Source organism: Corythoichthys intestinalis, chromosome 4, assembly GCF_030265065.1.
Source record: "Corythoichthys intestinalis isolate RoL2023-P3 chromosome 4, ASM3026506v1, whole genome shotgun sequence".
NCBI lineage: Eukaryota > Metazoa > Chordata > Actinopteri > Syngnathiformes > Syngnathidae > Corythoichthys > Corythoichthys intestinalis.
The window spans coordinates 26,756,067-26,773,256 of NC_080398.1; the positions used below are offsets into that span (position 1 = coordinate 26,756,067).

The 17,190-nt window shown below is 38.9% G+C and overlaps 1 protein-coding gene across 1 annotated transcript in view; it reads right to left on the reverse strand.

Annotated features, from left to right (window-relative positions):
• opn9 (opsin 9) overlaps nt 1–16,855 on the reverse strand; it is a 17,398-nt gene extending 543 nt beyond the window's left edge. The window contains 6 exon segments of the mRNA XM_057835285.1: nt 3,125–3,518; nt 3,672–3,752; nt 5,286–5,400; nt 5,478–5,819; nt 10,269–10,416; nt 16,735–16,855. Of these exon segments, the coding sequence (XP_057691268.1) occupies nt 3,125–3,518; nt 3,672–3,752; nt 5,286–5,400; nt 5,478–5,819; nt 10,269–10,416; nt 16,735–16,855 (1,201 nt within the window).
• Nucleotides 16,856–17,190: the final 335 nt, after the last annotated feature.

Genomic DNA, 17,190 nt, shown 5'->3' on the forward strand with positions numbered 1-17,190 from the left:
TTTTTTACCAATCAAGATCTTTTCTAATGGCACTAAAACTAAAAGCACCGAATTACGTTTGCAATAATTCTGACATTAAGACAAGGGCCTAGATTTGGTCTCAACATTGGTAGGGACGAATCAGAGGCGTTGCATCCCATTAGGCAAACCAGGCAATTGCCTAGGGCCCCCAGCCAGCAGGGGCCCCCGGAGGGTCAACAGATTTAGCACATGCAGCTTTACTGCACTGTCGCAGTGACAAGTGTAGGGAGTGTTTCAATACCATGGAATCATTTGGCAGATTAGCTAACGATTCTGTTATCAATCCCAATCAGCACTAACCATGTCACGTAGATTATACATGTTTAAGTCATTTGCTCCCAAAAACTTATAAATATGTTGTATTTTTAAATGCCTCATTGTCCCAAAAACGTATTTATATGTCTTTTGCGTTTGTTTTTTTTACAAGAAGCCTCTATAGCTTTCGATCTATCTAAGAAACAAAGAACAAAGCTAAAACCAATTTTAAAGCAATAAAACTGGCCACTGGAGGGCAGTATTGCATTTGGTAAGACCCGCAACCCGATTCAACAGCAATGAACAGCCGGGCGGCACGGTCGGAGCGCTGGCGGATTGATGCCAGGTGGCGGACGACCGAGCAAAACAACCGAGAGGACGCCCGGGATGCCAGGCGCTGGACGACAGAGCAAAATGACTGGGACTACCAGTGCAGCAGGCTCGCCGAGCAGACCCCGCAGAGACTGAAAAAAAAAATCCATTTTTATGAGACAGACAACGATGAGGGAAAAGTTTACACGGCTAACGCGGCGACAACAGCATCATCTCCCAGTTAGTCATATGTAAATAAATTGTTACTTCGCTATCAAAAGCTCTACTTGTCTTGTTCTCTATGATATTTTGTAAAAGGAAAACATTATTCAGATATTTGGGATGTAACTAATGCAAAAAATAGCTGAGTTAAAGTCAAAGTTATGTATGATATGTATGCATGCGTTTACAAAAAGCTAATTTTCTCAGTTTTTACAGAAATTGGAAAATTGCTCAAACGAAGCTATTTTCTAATGCTGACTTCTAAAGAATAGAAATAGATATGAACTCACTTTTTTATGCTGAAAGAAGAGTGTCTAATCTTTCTTTTGGTGGGTTCCATGTTTATTTTGCAATAGAACAGAATTTTCTGTGGGCCGAGCAAAATTGGTCAAAATCCAGTAAAGCGGCCAGGAACGAAGGGCCTTGCTTCAGTGAAAATAGTTGGGAGTGAATGAGTTAAGAAAGTCCAATCAGCTATTAATACCACATGATTGTTATAGAGTGATTCACCAAATACTCTTTGGAAAGTTCTTGCCGAGTTGTTTTAAGTTGATTTTCACAGGCCACGTCATTATTCATGTGACTACTTAAAGAAATGGTGATTTTTTTTTTCCCAAAAAAGTCTATTAATGGATCTATTGTATTCCTCGTCGAATACTCTATAAGACAAATATAACATATTACATAACATATCTAAAACAATCCTAAACTGTTTTATTAGCAATTTTAATACTCCTTTTAGCAACGTTCTTTGCGTATGCATATGTTCCCATAGCAATCAGTCCTGTTATTGTCCTACGTATCAAGCGCTGCGTATTCACATTGTTGCTGGTATTTTGGCCCATTCCTCCATGCAGATCTCCTCTAGAGCAGTAATGTTTTGGGGCTGTCGTTGGGCAACACGGACTTTCAACTCCCTCCGCAGATTTTCTATGGGGTTGAGACCTGGAGACTGGCTAGGCCACTCCAGGACCTTGAAATGTTTCTTACGAAGCCACTCCTTTGTTGCCCTGGCTGTGTGTTTGGGATCATTGTCATGCTGAAAGACCCAGCCACATCTCATCTTCAATGCCCTTGCTGATGGAAGGAGATTTTAACTAGAAATCTCTCGATACATGGCCCCATTCATTCTTTGCTTTACACAGATCAGTCGTCCTTGTCCCTTTACAGAAAAACAGCCCCAAAGCATGATGTTTCCTTTGTTACTGTGGTCCCAGCTCTCTGTAGGTCATTCACTAGGTCCCCCTGTGTGGTTCTGGGATTTTTTTCTCTCCGTTCTTGTTATCATTTTGACGCCACGGGGTGAGGAGGGAGTTGAAAGTCCATGTTGCCCAACGACAGCCACGAAACATCACTGCTCTAGAGGAGATCTGCATGGAGGAATGGGCCAAAATACCAGCAACAGTGTGTGAAAAGCTTGTGAAGAGTTACAGAAAACGTTTGGCCTCTGTTATTGCCAACAAAGGGTACATAACAAATTATTGAGGTGAACTTTTGATATAGACCAAATACTTATTTTCCATCATGATTTGCAAATAAATCTTTAAAAATCAAACAATGTGATTTTCTGTTTTTTTTTTCCCCCACATTCAGTCTCTCATGGTTGAGGTTTACCCATGTTGACAATTACAGGCCTCTCTAATATTTTAAAGTAGGAGAACTTTTTCAATTAGTGGTTGACTAAATACTTATTTGCCCCACTGTATATAACAGTGTACAAATGTTTAAATTTCCCACAAATTATTTTCCACTAACACACCCTCCGGTCAGACAATTGTCTTGAGGGGCCCGTGGAAGTGGCCCGAGGAAAATTTTCCAGTGGTGGTTGAGAATTTTGCAGTTTTTGCAGCAGGTTTTGCAAGACATACTGATAATTGAACAGTTTCTCAAAAGTAGAGAATTTATAAATATTTCCAGAAGGGTTTGCTTCACTTATTCCCAGTTGACATGATCAAACACTGAAAAATCTAAGGACAAATAAATACAATATCAAGTAAAATTACAACTGTGCCCCAGCATGCTACATACTGAAGGCTGTGTGTGCATGCCCTCGACTGGCTAACTCCAAACTTACAAGCACAATAAGAATGCCATTAATTAATCAGCCTTAATTAGTCTCCGAGGATCGATAGATACTGGCCCATGCGACATAGCTAGCAAGTTTCAAGACTATCAATTCATAAATGACAGAGGAGTAGGACTTCAAAGTTAGTGTCCACAAGAAAAACAACAACCAGTGGCCATCTGGCAGACCTTTAGACTGTAAAAAATGTTTTTAAATAAAAAAATAAACATAAAGTCTAAATGCTTTCACCTAAGCTCCTCTGTCTGGTTCGTGGTTGTCTCCTCTTCACCTTGTGACGTCCAAACACCACTGCATAGGCCTTGTCCTTGAACTCCCTGTTCATAATCTGGTAGATGAACGGGTTCGCCATGCAGTGGGATTTAGCAAACAATGCGGGGATCAAGGTGAATGCAGGATTCAGACAGGACAGCGACACTGCGCTTCTTGCCGTTGCGGCTTCGGTGGGGGTCAAAGCGCTCAAGCTGTCTGTTTTTGGCCTGTAACACTTGGCAACGCTGGAATTCAGCAATTCTGGGATAAAGGTAACTTTCCCAAATTCTTCAGAAAGGAAGGCGGACATGAGTGACGCGGCGGCGTAAGGGGTCCAAGCCACGAGGAAGGTGATGCACACCACGGCAGCCATCTGTGATGAGAACCTTTAACAGCACTATTTATGAACTTATATATAATGTACACATATTTGTTCATTGGTTGCCATTGACGGCGATAGATGTCCAATCCATTTTGACAGTCAAATTTTGTAATATGCATTTGTGTAAATATGTATAGGGTCTACCTTGGCAAGTCTCAGGTCCTTGCTTGTGTGGCTGACAGAGGAGTACGGTATTGACGCCAGAGTGCGATTAGATCTATACACCTAAAACACAAGACAAATGTTTTCTTAGTTATAGACTCTACCATCAGTTGACAAGACAGTTCCCACAGACATTGCGCCACGCCTTCCGGTAGGGGGCCGACCCAGAATGTTGTGTTGGCTTTCTCTGTGATAAATTCCAACACACGCTGCATTCTAACACCGGATTTAGGTGGAAATAGGACAAAGGTTTTAATGCATACAAGCAGGCAGGAGTGTCTCAAGAGTGATTTGGTCGAGGATTCAAGGTAATTATTTTATTAAATAGCAACATGCGTGCACTTTGAAACGTGAAAAAAAAAATCAATGGATAAAATTAGTTTAACTTTGGCTTGAAATATTTACGTAAAATGAATGATAACTGCCCATTTTTTCCTTTTAACCAAGCATCTATACCGTTTTACGTTCATGTCTATCAAAATCCGCAATTTAAGCATTTATTTACAAGAATTTTACACTTAAAAAGATCTTTGTTTTGTGACGGCTGCCATGTTGGATTACACAATACCTAACTTTTGCTTGAAATATTTACATGAAATGAACGATGACTGTCTTTTTTTCCTTTTAACTAAGAATCTAGACTGTTTTACGTTCATATCTATGGAAATTCCGCGATTTTTGCATTTAGTTACAGAATTTTTAACTTAAAAAGCTTTTTATTTCGTGATGGCTGCCATGTTGTATTACATAATACTGTAACTTTTGCTTGAAATATTTACGTACAATGAAAGATAAATGTACATCTTTTTGCGTTTAACCAAGAATCTAGACTGTTTTACAATCATATCTATAGAAATGCCACGATTTAAGCATTTATTTACAAGAATTTGAATCTTAAAAAGCTCTTTGTTTTGTAATTTGCCGCCATGTTGGATTTTGTATCTCTACACAAGGGTGGAATTTAACCTAAATAAGTTGTGATTGTATATAGAAAAAAAAAATCTTTTGTTGAGTAAAATTAAGATGATTCTGCATGTTTTCCTCAAGTATTACGTTTCATATGTTAAAATTGAATGATTTATTAGCTGTTGAAATCTTGCACTAAATTAAAAAATTAAGTTGCTATTTTGGACAAAAACTTAGAGATGTTATCTCTGCATTTGGTGATTTTTGTGCATCTAGTGTAAAATTTGAGAATTTTATAGCCATTTTAAGATTTGTCATACTTGTAGGAAAAAATAATTTTTCGGGATTTTATTAGGGAACGACTTTGAATTTTTTTATGTCGCTGCTCATAGAGACACATATATGCCTGTTTTGGTTTTGGGTGGCTAGCGGCTTTGGTTTTTAAAATATTTTACGTTTTTTTTTAAATAGGCCCCCTACGGATCGGCCCCGAACCCCGAGTTTCATCAATTGATAGTGAAGTCTCTGTCTTCGTATTATTCAACTGTTTTATTGTTGGTTCATATTCTTGACAATGCAATTCATTGCAATTACGCATAAGTATCCCATGCTATTAGTCACTATTAAATTTTAAATCCTGTCTAGTTTTTTCCCCCAACAGTTTCAACGACTTTTCACAGGTCTGCTTACCTTACTGATGATGGCCATATATGAACAAATGATAGTGAGTGTTGGGAGTCCAAAACAAAGGCTCAGGATTAGAACGATGTAAATTCTGTCATTCATGGATGACCTCATTTTCCACCTTTGAAAAAAGGACACACTTATGGCATTTTTGATGTACTAGCTTGATGGCAGTGTGTGAATTTTAAGCAAATTTACCAATTGATAGTGCAGCTGGTCCCGTACGGTTCTGGTCCATAGCTACCGAAGCCAAAAGCAGGTAGTGAGGCCCAAAACACAGTGTAGACCCACACTAGCAGGATGGACAAACACACGTGGCGTCTCTCAACCCATTGACCTACAGAGATGCGCCCAAGTCATTCATTATCTAATGTTGAAAAAATGTCAATGTTCTACTTTCCATATCTTATGTAACAGATTTTGAGGCAGCGGTCCAGCGAAATGAGAGAGGTTGTGACCAGGGATCCAATGCCAAAAACGAAGCCCAGAAGCCCGTAGAGGAGGCATCCTAGTTCCCCAAACAGCCAGGCGTGGCGCAAGCTGAAGGAGGAATAGAAGAAGAATCAAGCATCTTTAACATTAGTATTGCACCGACTGATTCCGACACCCGCCTGTGTGGTATCGGCCCATGCCGATACTGTACCAATAACACATTTTTTGAGAAAAAAAAAAAAAAAATCTTTTAAAGCAGTGGACTCCAAACTATTCCACATAGAGCTGCAGTGGGTGCAGGATTTCCTTCCAACTGCTTCGCCTACTAGTAAAATAAACTAATTGATGAGATGGTGCATCTTGGCCAGAGGAAGAACAAATTTAACCCCTTCAGACCTAAGCATCCTGCTGAAGGACATGGAAACTTATAAATACACTGAATTTTGTTGCTATTTGCCACTTCTGGGAGATGATTGGATGAAACTTGACCCATTGACATAATAGTTTGATAGTCAAAATCATGAGGTGTGGTACGCCCTCTTTGCTTTTTTTTTTTTTTGTCCAGCAGAAAAAATGCAGGTCTGAAGGGGTTTAATTCTAAGTCATTGTCTTCTATTGACAGTGGCATTCATAACTGGCGGCCATCTTGGGTATGGCGACCTAGCGGTTGGAAACTCGGCAGAGCATCGCCATGTTAATTCTTAGTACTCACCGATATGGATGACGTCATTTTAATGCTGGATCGGTATCGATCGGTATTGTTGCAACACCAATTAACCATAGACTTCATAATGACATTGACGGGACATGGGGCACGGGGCCGATTAATAGGGGGCCTATCTCCATCAACGCTAAATGGAAACACAAAGAGTTTTTTCCGTTGAAAATTCTTGTGAATAAATGCTTAAATCCCTGAATTCTTTATAGATATGGACAGTCTCGATTCTTTGTTAAAAGAGCAAAGAACTGGGCATTTAGCATTTATTTTACGTAAATATGTCGAATGTGCTTCTAGTCTTTAACTTAATGCAGTGCCGCCTCATCACCACAAAATTCTTTTTCCAATGAAAATTTTTGTGAATAAATGCTTAAATCCCTGAATTCTTTATAAATACGAACGTAAATCAGTCTTGATTCTTGGTTAAAAGCAACAACAACAAAAAACGTGCAGTTTGCATTTATTTTACGTAAATATTTGAAACTATGACGCCAATGCCATAGCGGCTAATTTCTCCTTTTGTATTATTTTCACAACGTTTCAAAATGCATTTTATGTTGAAAATTCTTGTGAATAAATGCTAAAATCCCTGAATTCTTTATAGATATGGACGTGAAACAGTCTCGATTCTTTGTTGAAAGAGCAAAGAACCGGGCATTTAGGATTTATTTTACGTAAATATGTCGAATGTGCTGCTAGTCTTTAAGCCACTGTAGCGCCGCCTTATCACCACAGAGAGCTTTTTCCATCGAAAATTCTTGTGAATAAATGCTTAAATCCCTGGATTCTTTATAGATATGGACGTAAAACAGTCTCGATTCTTTGTTAAAAGAGCAAAGAACTGGGCAGTTAGCATTTATTTTACTTAAATATGTTGAATGTGCTGCTAGTCTTTAACTTAATGCAGTGCCGCCTCGTCACCACAAAGTTCTTTTTCCGTTAAAAAATTATTGTGAATAAATGCTTAAATCCCTGAATTCTTTATAAATATGAACGTAAATCAGTCTCGATTCTTGGTGAAAAGTAACAACAACAAAAAACGTGCAGTTAGCATTTATTTTACTTAAATATTGCAAACTATGACGCCAATGCCATAGCGGCTAATTTCTCCCGTTGTATTTTTTTCACAACGTTTCAAAATGCATTTTACGTTGAAAATTCTTGTGAATAAATGCTTAAATCCCTGAATTCTTTATAGATATGGATGTGAAACAGTCTCCATTCTATGCTAAAAGAGCAAAGAACCTGGCAGTTAGCATTTATTTTACGTAAATATGTCAAATGTGCTGCTAGTCTTTAAGCCAATGTAGCGCCGACTTACCACTACAAAGAGCTTTTTACCGTGAAAATTCTTGTGAATAATTGCCTAAATCCCTGAATTCTTTACAGATATGGATGTTAAACTGTCTCGATTCTTTGTTGAAAGAGCAAAGAAATGGGCATTTAGCATTTATTTTACGTAAATATGTCGAATGTGCCGCTAGTCTTTAAGCCGCTTCAGCACTGCCTCATCACCATAAAGAGCTTTTCCGTTAAAAAATTATTGTGAATAAATGCTTAAATCCCTGAATTCTTTATAAATATGGACGTAAAAGAGTCTCGATTCTTTGTTGAAAGAGCAAAGAACCGGGCATTTAGCATTTAATTTACGTAAATATGCCGAATGTCCTGCTAGTCTTTAAGCCGCTTCAGCACTGCCTCATCACCATAAAGAGCTTTTCCGTTAAAAAATTATTGTGAATAAATGCTTAAATCCCTGAATTCTTTATAAATATGAACGTAAATCAGTCTCGATTCTTGGTGAAAAGTAACAACAACAAAAAATGTGCAGTTAGCATTTATTTTACGTAAATATTGCAAACTATGACGCCAATGCCATAGCGGCTAATTTCTCCCATTGTATTTTTTTCACAACGTTTCAAAATGCATTTTACGTTGAAAATTCTTGTGAATAAATGCTTAAATCCCTGAATTCTTTATAGATATGGATGTGAAACAGTCTCCATTCTTTGCTAAAAGAGCAAAGAACCTGGCAGTTAGCATTTATTTTACGTAAATATGTCAAATGTGCTGCTAGTCTTTAAGCCAATGTAGCGCCGACTTACCACTACAAAGAGCTTTTTACCGTGAAAATTCTTGTGAATAATTGCCTAAATCCCTGAATTCTTTACAGATATGGACGTAAAACAGTCTCGATTCTTTGTTAAAAGAGCAAAGAACCGGGCAGTTAGCATTTATTTTACGTAAATATGTCAAATGTGCTGCTAGTCTTTAAGTCACTGTCGCGCCGCCTTATCACCACAAATACCCTAATTTTCGGACTATAAGCCGCTACTTTTGTCCCTCATTTTGAATCCTCCGGCTTATAGTCCAGTGGGGCTTATTTGATGATTTATTTGGGTTAATAGGTAACACTTTGTTTGACAGCGGCATCATAAGACTGTCATAAGAACGTCATAATTATGACATGACAAGACACTATCATGGGCATTACTGAATTATTATGACAGATGTCAAAATGTGTCATGTTGCATATTATGTCACTAACTCCATTTATGTCCAGCTCAGATCTTTTACGTCCATTCAAAAGTGAGATAATTTGCTGGATGACACTAACCGACATCTATTATAAGCATTCAATAATGCCTATGACAGTGTCATGTAATTATGACAGTATTATGACACCACTATTCAAGAAAATGTTACCAAATACCATAACTAGCAATTAATGAAACAACTAGAAGGGTAACTGAAGAAATAATTAGCACAGGACATGAATTTTGATTGTTTTTACATCTGTAGCGCCGCAATGCATGCTAGGAGGAATGTTGGATGACAACAGTGTTGACAGCAGGTGGCAGCAGAGGTTGACTGTCTCCCCCAAGGGAGCAGTGATGGCCAAATGAGAATTTTTAAAACAATAAGGCTTTGCACCATATTGGTTCGAACCTTAATGGTGGTTCATTTGGTTTCATGAAAGTCTTATGATGCCATTGTCAAATGAAGTGTTACCAGTTAATATCTTTTGGTGTAAATATCCCATAATACAATGAGGACAACTGCGGCTTATAGTCCAGTGTGGCTTATCTATGAACAAATGCCGTTTTCATGTCAAATTTGGTGGCTGGCGGCTTATAGTCAGGTGTGCCTTATAGTCCAGAAATTACGGTAGCTTTTTCCATTGAAAATTCTTGTGAATAAATGCTTAAATCCCTGGATTCTTTATAGATATGGACGTAAAACAGTCTCGATTCTTTGTTAAAAGAGCAAAGAACCTGGCATTTAGCATTTATTTTACCTAAATATGTTGAATGTGCTGCTAGTCTTTAAGCCGCTGTAGTGCCGCCTCATCACCACAAATAGCTTTTTCCATTGAAAATTCTTGTGAATAAATGCTTAAATCCCTGGATTCTTTATAGATATGGACGTAAAACAGTCTCGATTCTTTGTTAAAAGCAACAACAAAAAAACGTGCAGTTAGCATTTATTTTACGTAAATATTGCAAACTATGACGCCAATATGCCAATTTCTCCCATTCATTTTTTTCAAAACGTTTCAAAATGCATGCATGGTACGAATAATATATTAACTACCTTGAATCCTTGAACAAATCACTTCTGAGACAATCCTTCTTCCTTGTATGTGGTACAGCTTTTGTACTTTCTCAACCTACATCCGGCGTTAGATCGATGCATGCGTGCGTTTGAGATTAACTAATCTTGATGTGGGCAGGCCCCCTACTTGAAGGCGTCGCGCAGTGTCTTACGATGGTGACCCGTCAATATAATTATGAAGTACAGTATATGAATCAACATCATCATAATGTGGTTTAGTCTACCTGGAGATGATGAACAGTGATACCAGGAGGCTAAAGCCCAAGTCGCAGAGTGCAAGGTTGACGGTCATCAGCTCTGGAGGTCGGAGTTTCTTTCTTCTTCCGCAGTGGACAAGCAACACAGCTGCGTTTCCCACTGCTGATGTGATTCCTGTGTAGTCACATAGTCAATGTAGAATGCATTTTTTGTAGAAATTGCTTGAGAGCGTCTGAAAGTGAAAAGATATACAGTAGACCAGTGGTTCTTTAACCTTGCTAAAGGTACTGCACCCCACACCAAACCCTTTGGAATTAGAAAATTAAGCAATTTCTTTAAATATCTAAGCAGGCAACTGGGCAAGTTAATGATTTAGTAAATTCCCATTCAAAATTCTTCTGATTATGACAGCATGTTTTATAAAAAGGTCAAAATTTGAGACCACTCTGCCCATTGGTCTGTTGTATTCCCTCATGCCAAGTGCAAGTCAACCTTCCACTGAGCAAACCAGTTCCTCCTCCCATCAGATCGAGGACTACCATTTAAAACAAATCAATTGGCCTGTAAATTGGGAGCAAACCAGTCCAAAACCTGGTCTAAAAAGCCCCTTTGTCTGGGTTTCTTTACCTTCGCCGAACCTCTTAGACTTACTTACCGAACTCCTGGATTGGACATCTATGGACGCTGTCATTGGTAGTCAGTAAGTGACCCTTTAAGCGCCAAAGTCACAAAATTGTGACAAAACATTGCTGACTTTCACAAGCCAGTGGGGCCTCATGTAGTTACTACTTTGCACTTTGGTGTAAAGCAGTAACTACAAGTCAGCAATGTTGCTTGTTGCAATCTTGCAACACTGGTGCCTAAATTAACACTTAAAAAATAGGGTTGCCCGATGTTATCGGATAGCTGATAATATCGACCGATAAAAGCATTTTAAGATTATATCAGATATCGACATCGGTTTCTCATTATCGGTTTTTGGGCCAATATACAGTCCCTGACAAAAGTCTTGTCGCTTTTCCATTTTGTAGAAACAATTGCTAATAACCTGACTTTTAATTATTCAATTGATTTCAGAAATTGCTCACATGAAAGCGAAGACCCTCCCAAATGGTGTTGAATGTACAAAAATATATTTGTTTCACTGAAAAAAGATTTATCATTTAATGAAGACATAAAAGGTCAAATTTTGGCAAGACAAAAGTTTTGTTGCCTACAGAAAGTAGTGTGAAAATTGAACAAAAAATGTACTTCAAATACAAAAATATGTTACATAACATAAGCGAATTAAGTTGTCGTGCTGTGAGATTCATTTTTAATATTTTGTATTACTTCCATGGGCTTGAAGGACTGCATCCATGCGGTTCGGCAAGGATTCAAACAATTTATTGATAAAGTTATCAGGAACATCAAAGAAAGCAGTCTTGCATGCCTCCCAGAGTTCATCAACATTGTTGGGTTTCGTCTTCCATGCTTCCTCTTTCATCCTACCCCAGACATGCTCAATGATGTTCATGTCTGGTGACTGGGCTGGCCGGTCCTGGAGGATCTTGATCTTCTTTGCCTTGAGAAACTTTGAGGTAGAGATTGAAGTATGCGATGGAGCACCATCCTGCAGCAGAATTTGTCCCTTTTTATGGTTAGGAATGTAAGAGGCTGGATGTAACCCCCAGACCATGATTTTGCCGGACCATGAATTTGCCACCACCAAACTTCACTGTTTTGTGGCAAAAGGTGGATTTTTCAGCTGAATCTTCCATTGAATTACACCACAGTCGCCGCAAATATTGCAGGAGACCTACTGGAGCCCGCATGGATCCGAGATTCACTCAGAAAACAGTGAAGTTTGGTGGTGGCAAAATCATAGTCTGGGGTTACATCCAGTATGGGGGGGCGCGAGAGATCTGCAGGGTGGAAGGCAACATAAATAGTCGGAAATATCAACAAATCTTAGCTGCCTCTTACATTCCTAACCATAAAAAGGGACAAATTTTGCAGCAGGATCGTGCTCCATCGCATACTTCAATCTCTACCTCAAAGTTCCTCAAGGCAAAGAAGATCAAGAAGAAGATGTCACCCCAGGAGGAAGCCTCTTCTGAAGACGGTACACAAGAAAGCCCGCCGGTCTCATCAGACCATAGGACATGGTTCCAGTGATCCATGTGCTTTGTTGACATGTCATTAGCAAACTGTTTGCGGGTTGTCCTGGGGTGACAGCCATGCACACCAATTTGATGTAGGGTGCGGCGTATGGCAAGGCAAGGCAAATTTATTTATATAGCACAATTCAACACGAGGCAATTCAAAGTGCTTTACATCACACGAAGATCATAAAAATCACATTTAAATCAATACAACGTAAAAACCAAGACAAAAGATCGCACTTAATCACAGAATTAAAATAAATAAATACAAATAAAACAAAAATAAAAAATAAAACAAAAACTACTACTCCTAATAATAATTGAAATCAGCAATGGAGATAAGCACAAGAGGAATAGAAAGCAGGTAGATTGAAATATATAGACAGTTATGGATATGCTGTGCTAAACAAAAGCGTTTTTAGCCCTGATTTAAAAGAGCTAACAGTTTGAGCATACTTCAGAGGTTCGGGTAACTTGTTCCAGAGGTGAGGAGCATAGTAACTAAATGCTGCCTCACCCTGCTTGGTTCTTGTTCTTGGAACATGCAGAAGACCGGTTCCAGACGACCTTAGGGGTCTAGATGTCTCATAGGAATCTAACAAGTCAAGCATGTATTTTGGTCCAAGGCCATTAAGTGTTTTGTAGACGAGCAGTAGTATTTTATAGTCTATCCTTTGACTCACTGGAAGCCAGTGTAGCGATTTCAAAACCGGTGTAATGTGGTCCAGCTTCCTTGTATTTGTGAGGACTCTGGCTGCAGCATTCTGTACTAGCTGCAGCTTCCTGACTGATTTTTTAATCAAGACCTGTAAATATACCGTTGCAATAGTCCAATCTGCTGAAAATGAATGCATGCATAAGTTTTTCCATGTCTTGTTGTGTCAGAAGCCCCTTAATTCTGGTTATATTTTTTAGGTGGTAATAAGCAGATTTAGTGACGGACTTTAGATGGCTATCAAATTTTAGGTCTGAGTCAATAATTACGCCGAGGTTTCTGACTTGATTTGTAGCTGTAAGTGACATTGTGCTAAGTTGGCTGCTTATCTTTGACCTTTCCTTTTTAGGCCCAAAAATGATCACCTCTGTCTTCTCCACCTTTAACTGGAGAAAATTCTGGCACATCCATTCATTGATTTGATGAATGCATTTACTCAGGGAGACTAAGGGACTATAATCATGTGGGGACACAGAAATGTACAGTTGTGTGTCAACTGCATAGGCGTGATAGGAGATGTCATACTGTTCCATTATCTGAGCTAACGGAAGCATACAGATGTTAAATAAGAGTGGTCCAAGATTTGACCCTTGAGGGACTCCACACATGAATTTGGTTCGTTCTGACTGATAGTTTCCGATTGACACAAAGAAATCCCTATCATGTAAATAGGATGTGAACCACTGAAGAATAGTGTCAGTAAGCCCTACCCACTGTTCCAATCTGCTGAGTAGTATGTTGTGATCAACCGTGTCAAATGCGGCGCTGAGATCCAATAGTAGCAGAACAGATGATTTGCCTGCATCGGTATTCCGACGAATATCATTTAGGACTTTGATAAGCACGGTCTCGGTGCTGTGTTGTGGCCGAAATCCAGACTGAAATGAGTTAAAAAGATTGTTTTGCATCATAAAAGTCTGGATCTGTTCGAACACAACCCTTTCAATAATTTTCCCCAGGAATGTCAGATTTGATATTGGCCTGTAATTACTAATGGTTGAGGCATCCAGATTAGGTTTTTTTAGGAGCGGTTTTATTACTGCAGTTTTTAAAGTCTGAGGAAACTCTCCTGTTTGGAGAGAAGTATTTATAATCTGAAGTATGTCCGGGGCTATGCAATGAAAAACAGTTTTGAAAAAGTTTGAAGGAAGGATGTCAAGGCAGCATGTTGTGGGCTTTAATTTTGACACAATTTCTGTTAAAGTGGCATAGTCCAAGAGGCTAAACTGTCTAAGATTGACGTGGGGGACATTTTGGGAGGCATTTAGTGTAACATTTGTTAATCTGGAGTTGCATACAGTCTGTCTAATCTTTAGTACTTTGTGTGTAAAGATTGCTGCGAAATTATTACAGGACACCTCAGATGCCAATTCCTGATGTATTGATGCTTGTGGGTTTGTCAGTTTGTCAACAACAGAAAATAGTGTGCGAGTATTGTTGGTGTTTCTACTAATGATCTCTGAAAAATATGACTGTCTAGCATTTATCAGTTCCTGGTTGTATTTGTGAAGACTCTCTTTGTAGATATCATAAAAAACTAGGAGTTTGTTTTTTCGCCATCTGCTTGCTTTTGTTTTATAGCTAGTATGGCATTTCTCCAGGGTGACCTCTTCTTTCTTGACAAAGTTTTTGTCTTAATCTTGGCAATAGTGTCAATTACGGTCATCACACTAGAACTGAAACTATTTACAAGTTCTTCCACTGGAGCTATTGTGGGGGTAAATGGTGAGGCATAGGCCTGTGTGAATAACGCACAAGTGTTATCACTTATGTAACGCTTCCGTCTTCACCTGTTTCCCTTTTCAGAAGATGGACAGGGGTGGTCATTTTAAACATAATGCAGTAGTGATCAGACAGAGCAACATCATTCACTGTGACCTCAGAGATGTTAAGACCTTTGGATATTATTAAGTCCAGTATGTGCCCTCTGTTATGTGTTGGAACTCTGACATGCTGAGATAAACCAAATGTATCCAAAATATTTAAAAGCTGTCTAGCACATCCTTCTTCAGGATTATCAACGTGAATGTTAAAGTCACCCACTAAAACAACACAATCAAAGTCCATGCAGACAGAAGACAGTATTTTGGTAAACTCATCAAAAAACATTGTGTTATACTTTGGTGGTCTGTAAATTGTTACCAAGGCAGCTCTGCAAGGGCTTTGTAGCTGAATGACAATATATTCAAAGGAATCAAACTGACCACATGAAATATTCGTGCATTGAAAACTGTCCCTGATCAGCCTGGCAACCCCACCTCCTTTCTTATGGGTTCTTGGCGCACTAAAGAAATTGAAGTTTGTGGGAGTTGCCTCAATCAGAACTGTAGAGCTCTTATCTTTATCTAACCAAGTTTCTGTTAGGAACATCATGTCAAGGTTATGTTTGCTGATAAAATCATTAAGAAAGATTTGCCAGCTAAAGATTTGATATTTAGCAGAGCCAATTGGAGATGCCAGACTGGATTCACTGGTGAGTTTTGGGAATGACATACTATGCTTAACAGGTTGGCAGAGTTGATTGAACGTTTATTATTTCTCACCAATCTAGCCCTTTTTTGTTGTTTATCACCACTGGGATTGTTGAGCATACAGACTGTACTCCATAGGGCCCCAGCTTTTGCTGGGACAGAACAGTATTTGTAATGTTGTCACAGCCTGGACCCGGTGCATATCATATTGGTGTCGCAAACATGGCTTCCTCCATAGAAGGATAATACCGTGTAGTTCCAGAGTTGTAGTGCTTTGGCTTTGCCCCGAGAGAATTCCAGGGGGGGCTGGTTGGTTTGTTGTATGGTCTGAACACTAACAGGCTGGCCCTCCACCTCTTCAATCTCTGCAGCAATGCTGACAGCACTCCTGTGACGAGTCACATGACATTTTGGAGGGAAAATGACAAGCAGTACTCAATTTGGACTTTTAGGGATGTACGTTTTTTCATAGGGTGTACTCACTTTTGTTGCAAGGGGTTTAGATTTAATGGCTATATTTTGAGTTATTTCGAGGGGAAAATAAATTAACTCTATTATCTAAGCTGCACACAGACTACTTTTCATTGTGTCAAAGTGTCATTTTGTCAGTGTTGTCCCATGAAAAGATATACTTAAAAATATCTGCAGAAATGCGAGGGGTGTACTCACTTTTGTGATACACTATATTTCTTTGTGATACTCAGTGCTGTCTTTTGCTTTCTGTATTGCAATGATATGGTTTGTTAATACATTGTAAAAACAGTAATAATGTCAACTGAATCTTGTCCTCTCTCTTGTAATCAATCTCCCACACACAAATCTTCATCAAATCTTACGTACACCATCTTCAGCATCAGAGCCTTCCACCAGAGTAACTGTTTAATTGAGAGCATTACCATGCAATATGACTCTCTTGTCTGGAAACAATGAAACAAGGACTTATCATTTTGACATCTCTGACATGTTCCTTGACACATAATTTTGAGCGATAGATGAAGTATTTTGCACAGAAAACTGGCTTTTCCAGGTAATCCATGTTGTTTTGCTACTTGTGAGACATTTTGTGAGGATTGAACAAGTAGTTTTGAGACTTTTAATTCTGATCTGAGAAACTTACTAAAGCAATTAAGAAAAACTGTAATGGCGACATACAAAGTGTCACCTGTTAAAGCGAGGTAGGCAGTGACGGCCAGGTCGGTCGTCGGAGAAAGTTGGGAGAGGAAAAGCGGCTGGACGGTCGAGGGCTGGGACCAGAAGCCGCTCTGAGACGCATCGACTCCCATGGATTTCTCAGACAACAAGACAAATGTGACATTATAAAGACACAACTAGAACACACAATGTTCTCTGACTACTTTAGATGAGTATTTACATAGTCTAGCCACTATAACCTTCAAATACATCTAATATAGACATTAAGAGTGTATTTAAAGCTACAGCCTAAGGTCGTAATAAAGCGCAAGGCATCACTTCACTGACAGACTGCTGAAAATAAAATGTCATCATGTCCTCAGTGGGCATCGTTTAAATCCTTTTCCATTATTGTTGCTATATTTTGTTTTGATTGGATGCAAAGCCAACAGGATGGGGTAACAACATTATACAGTACATTTTTCAC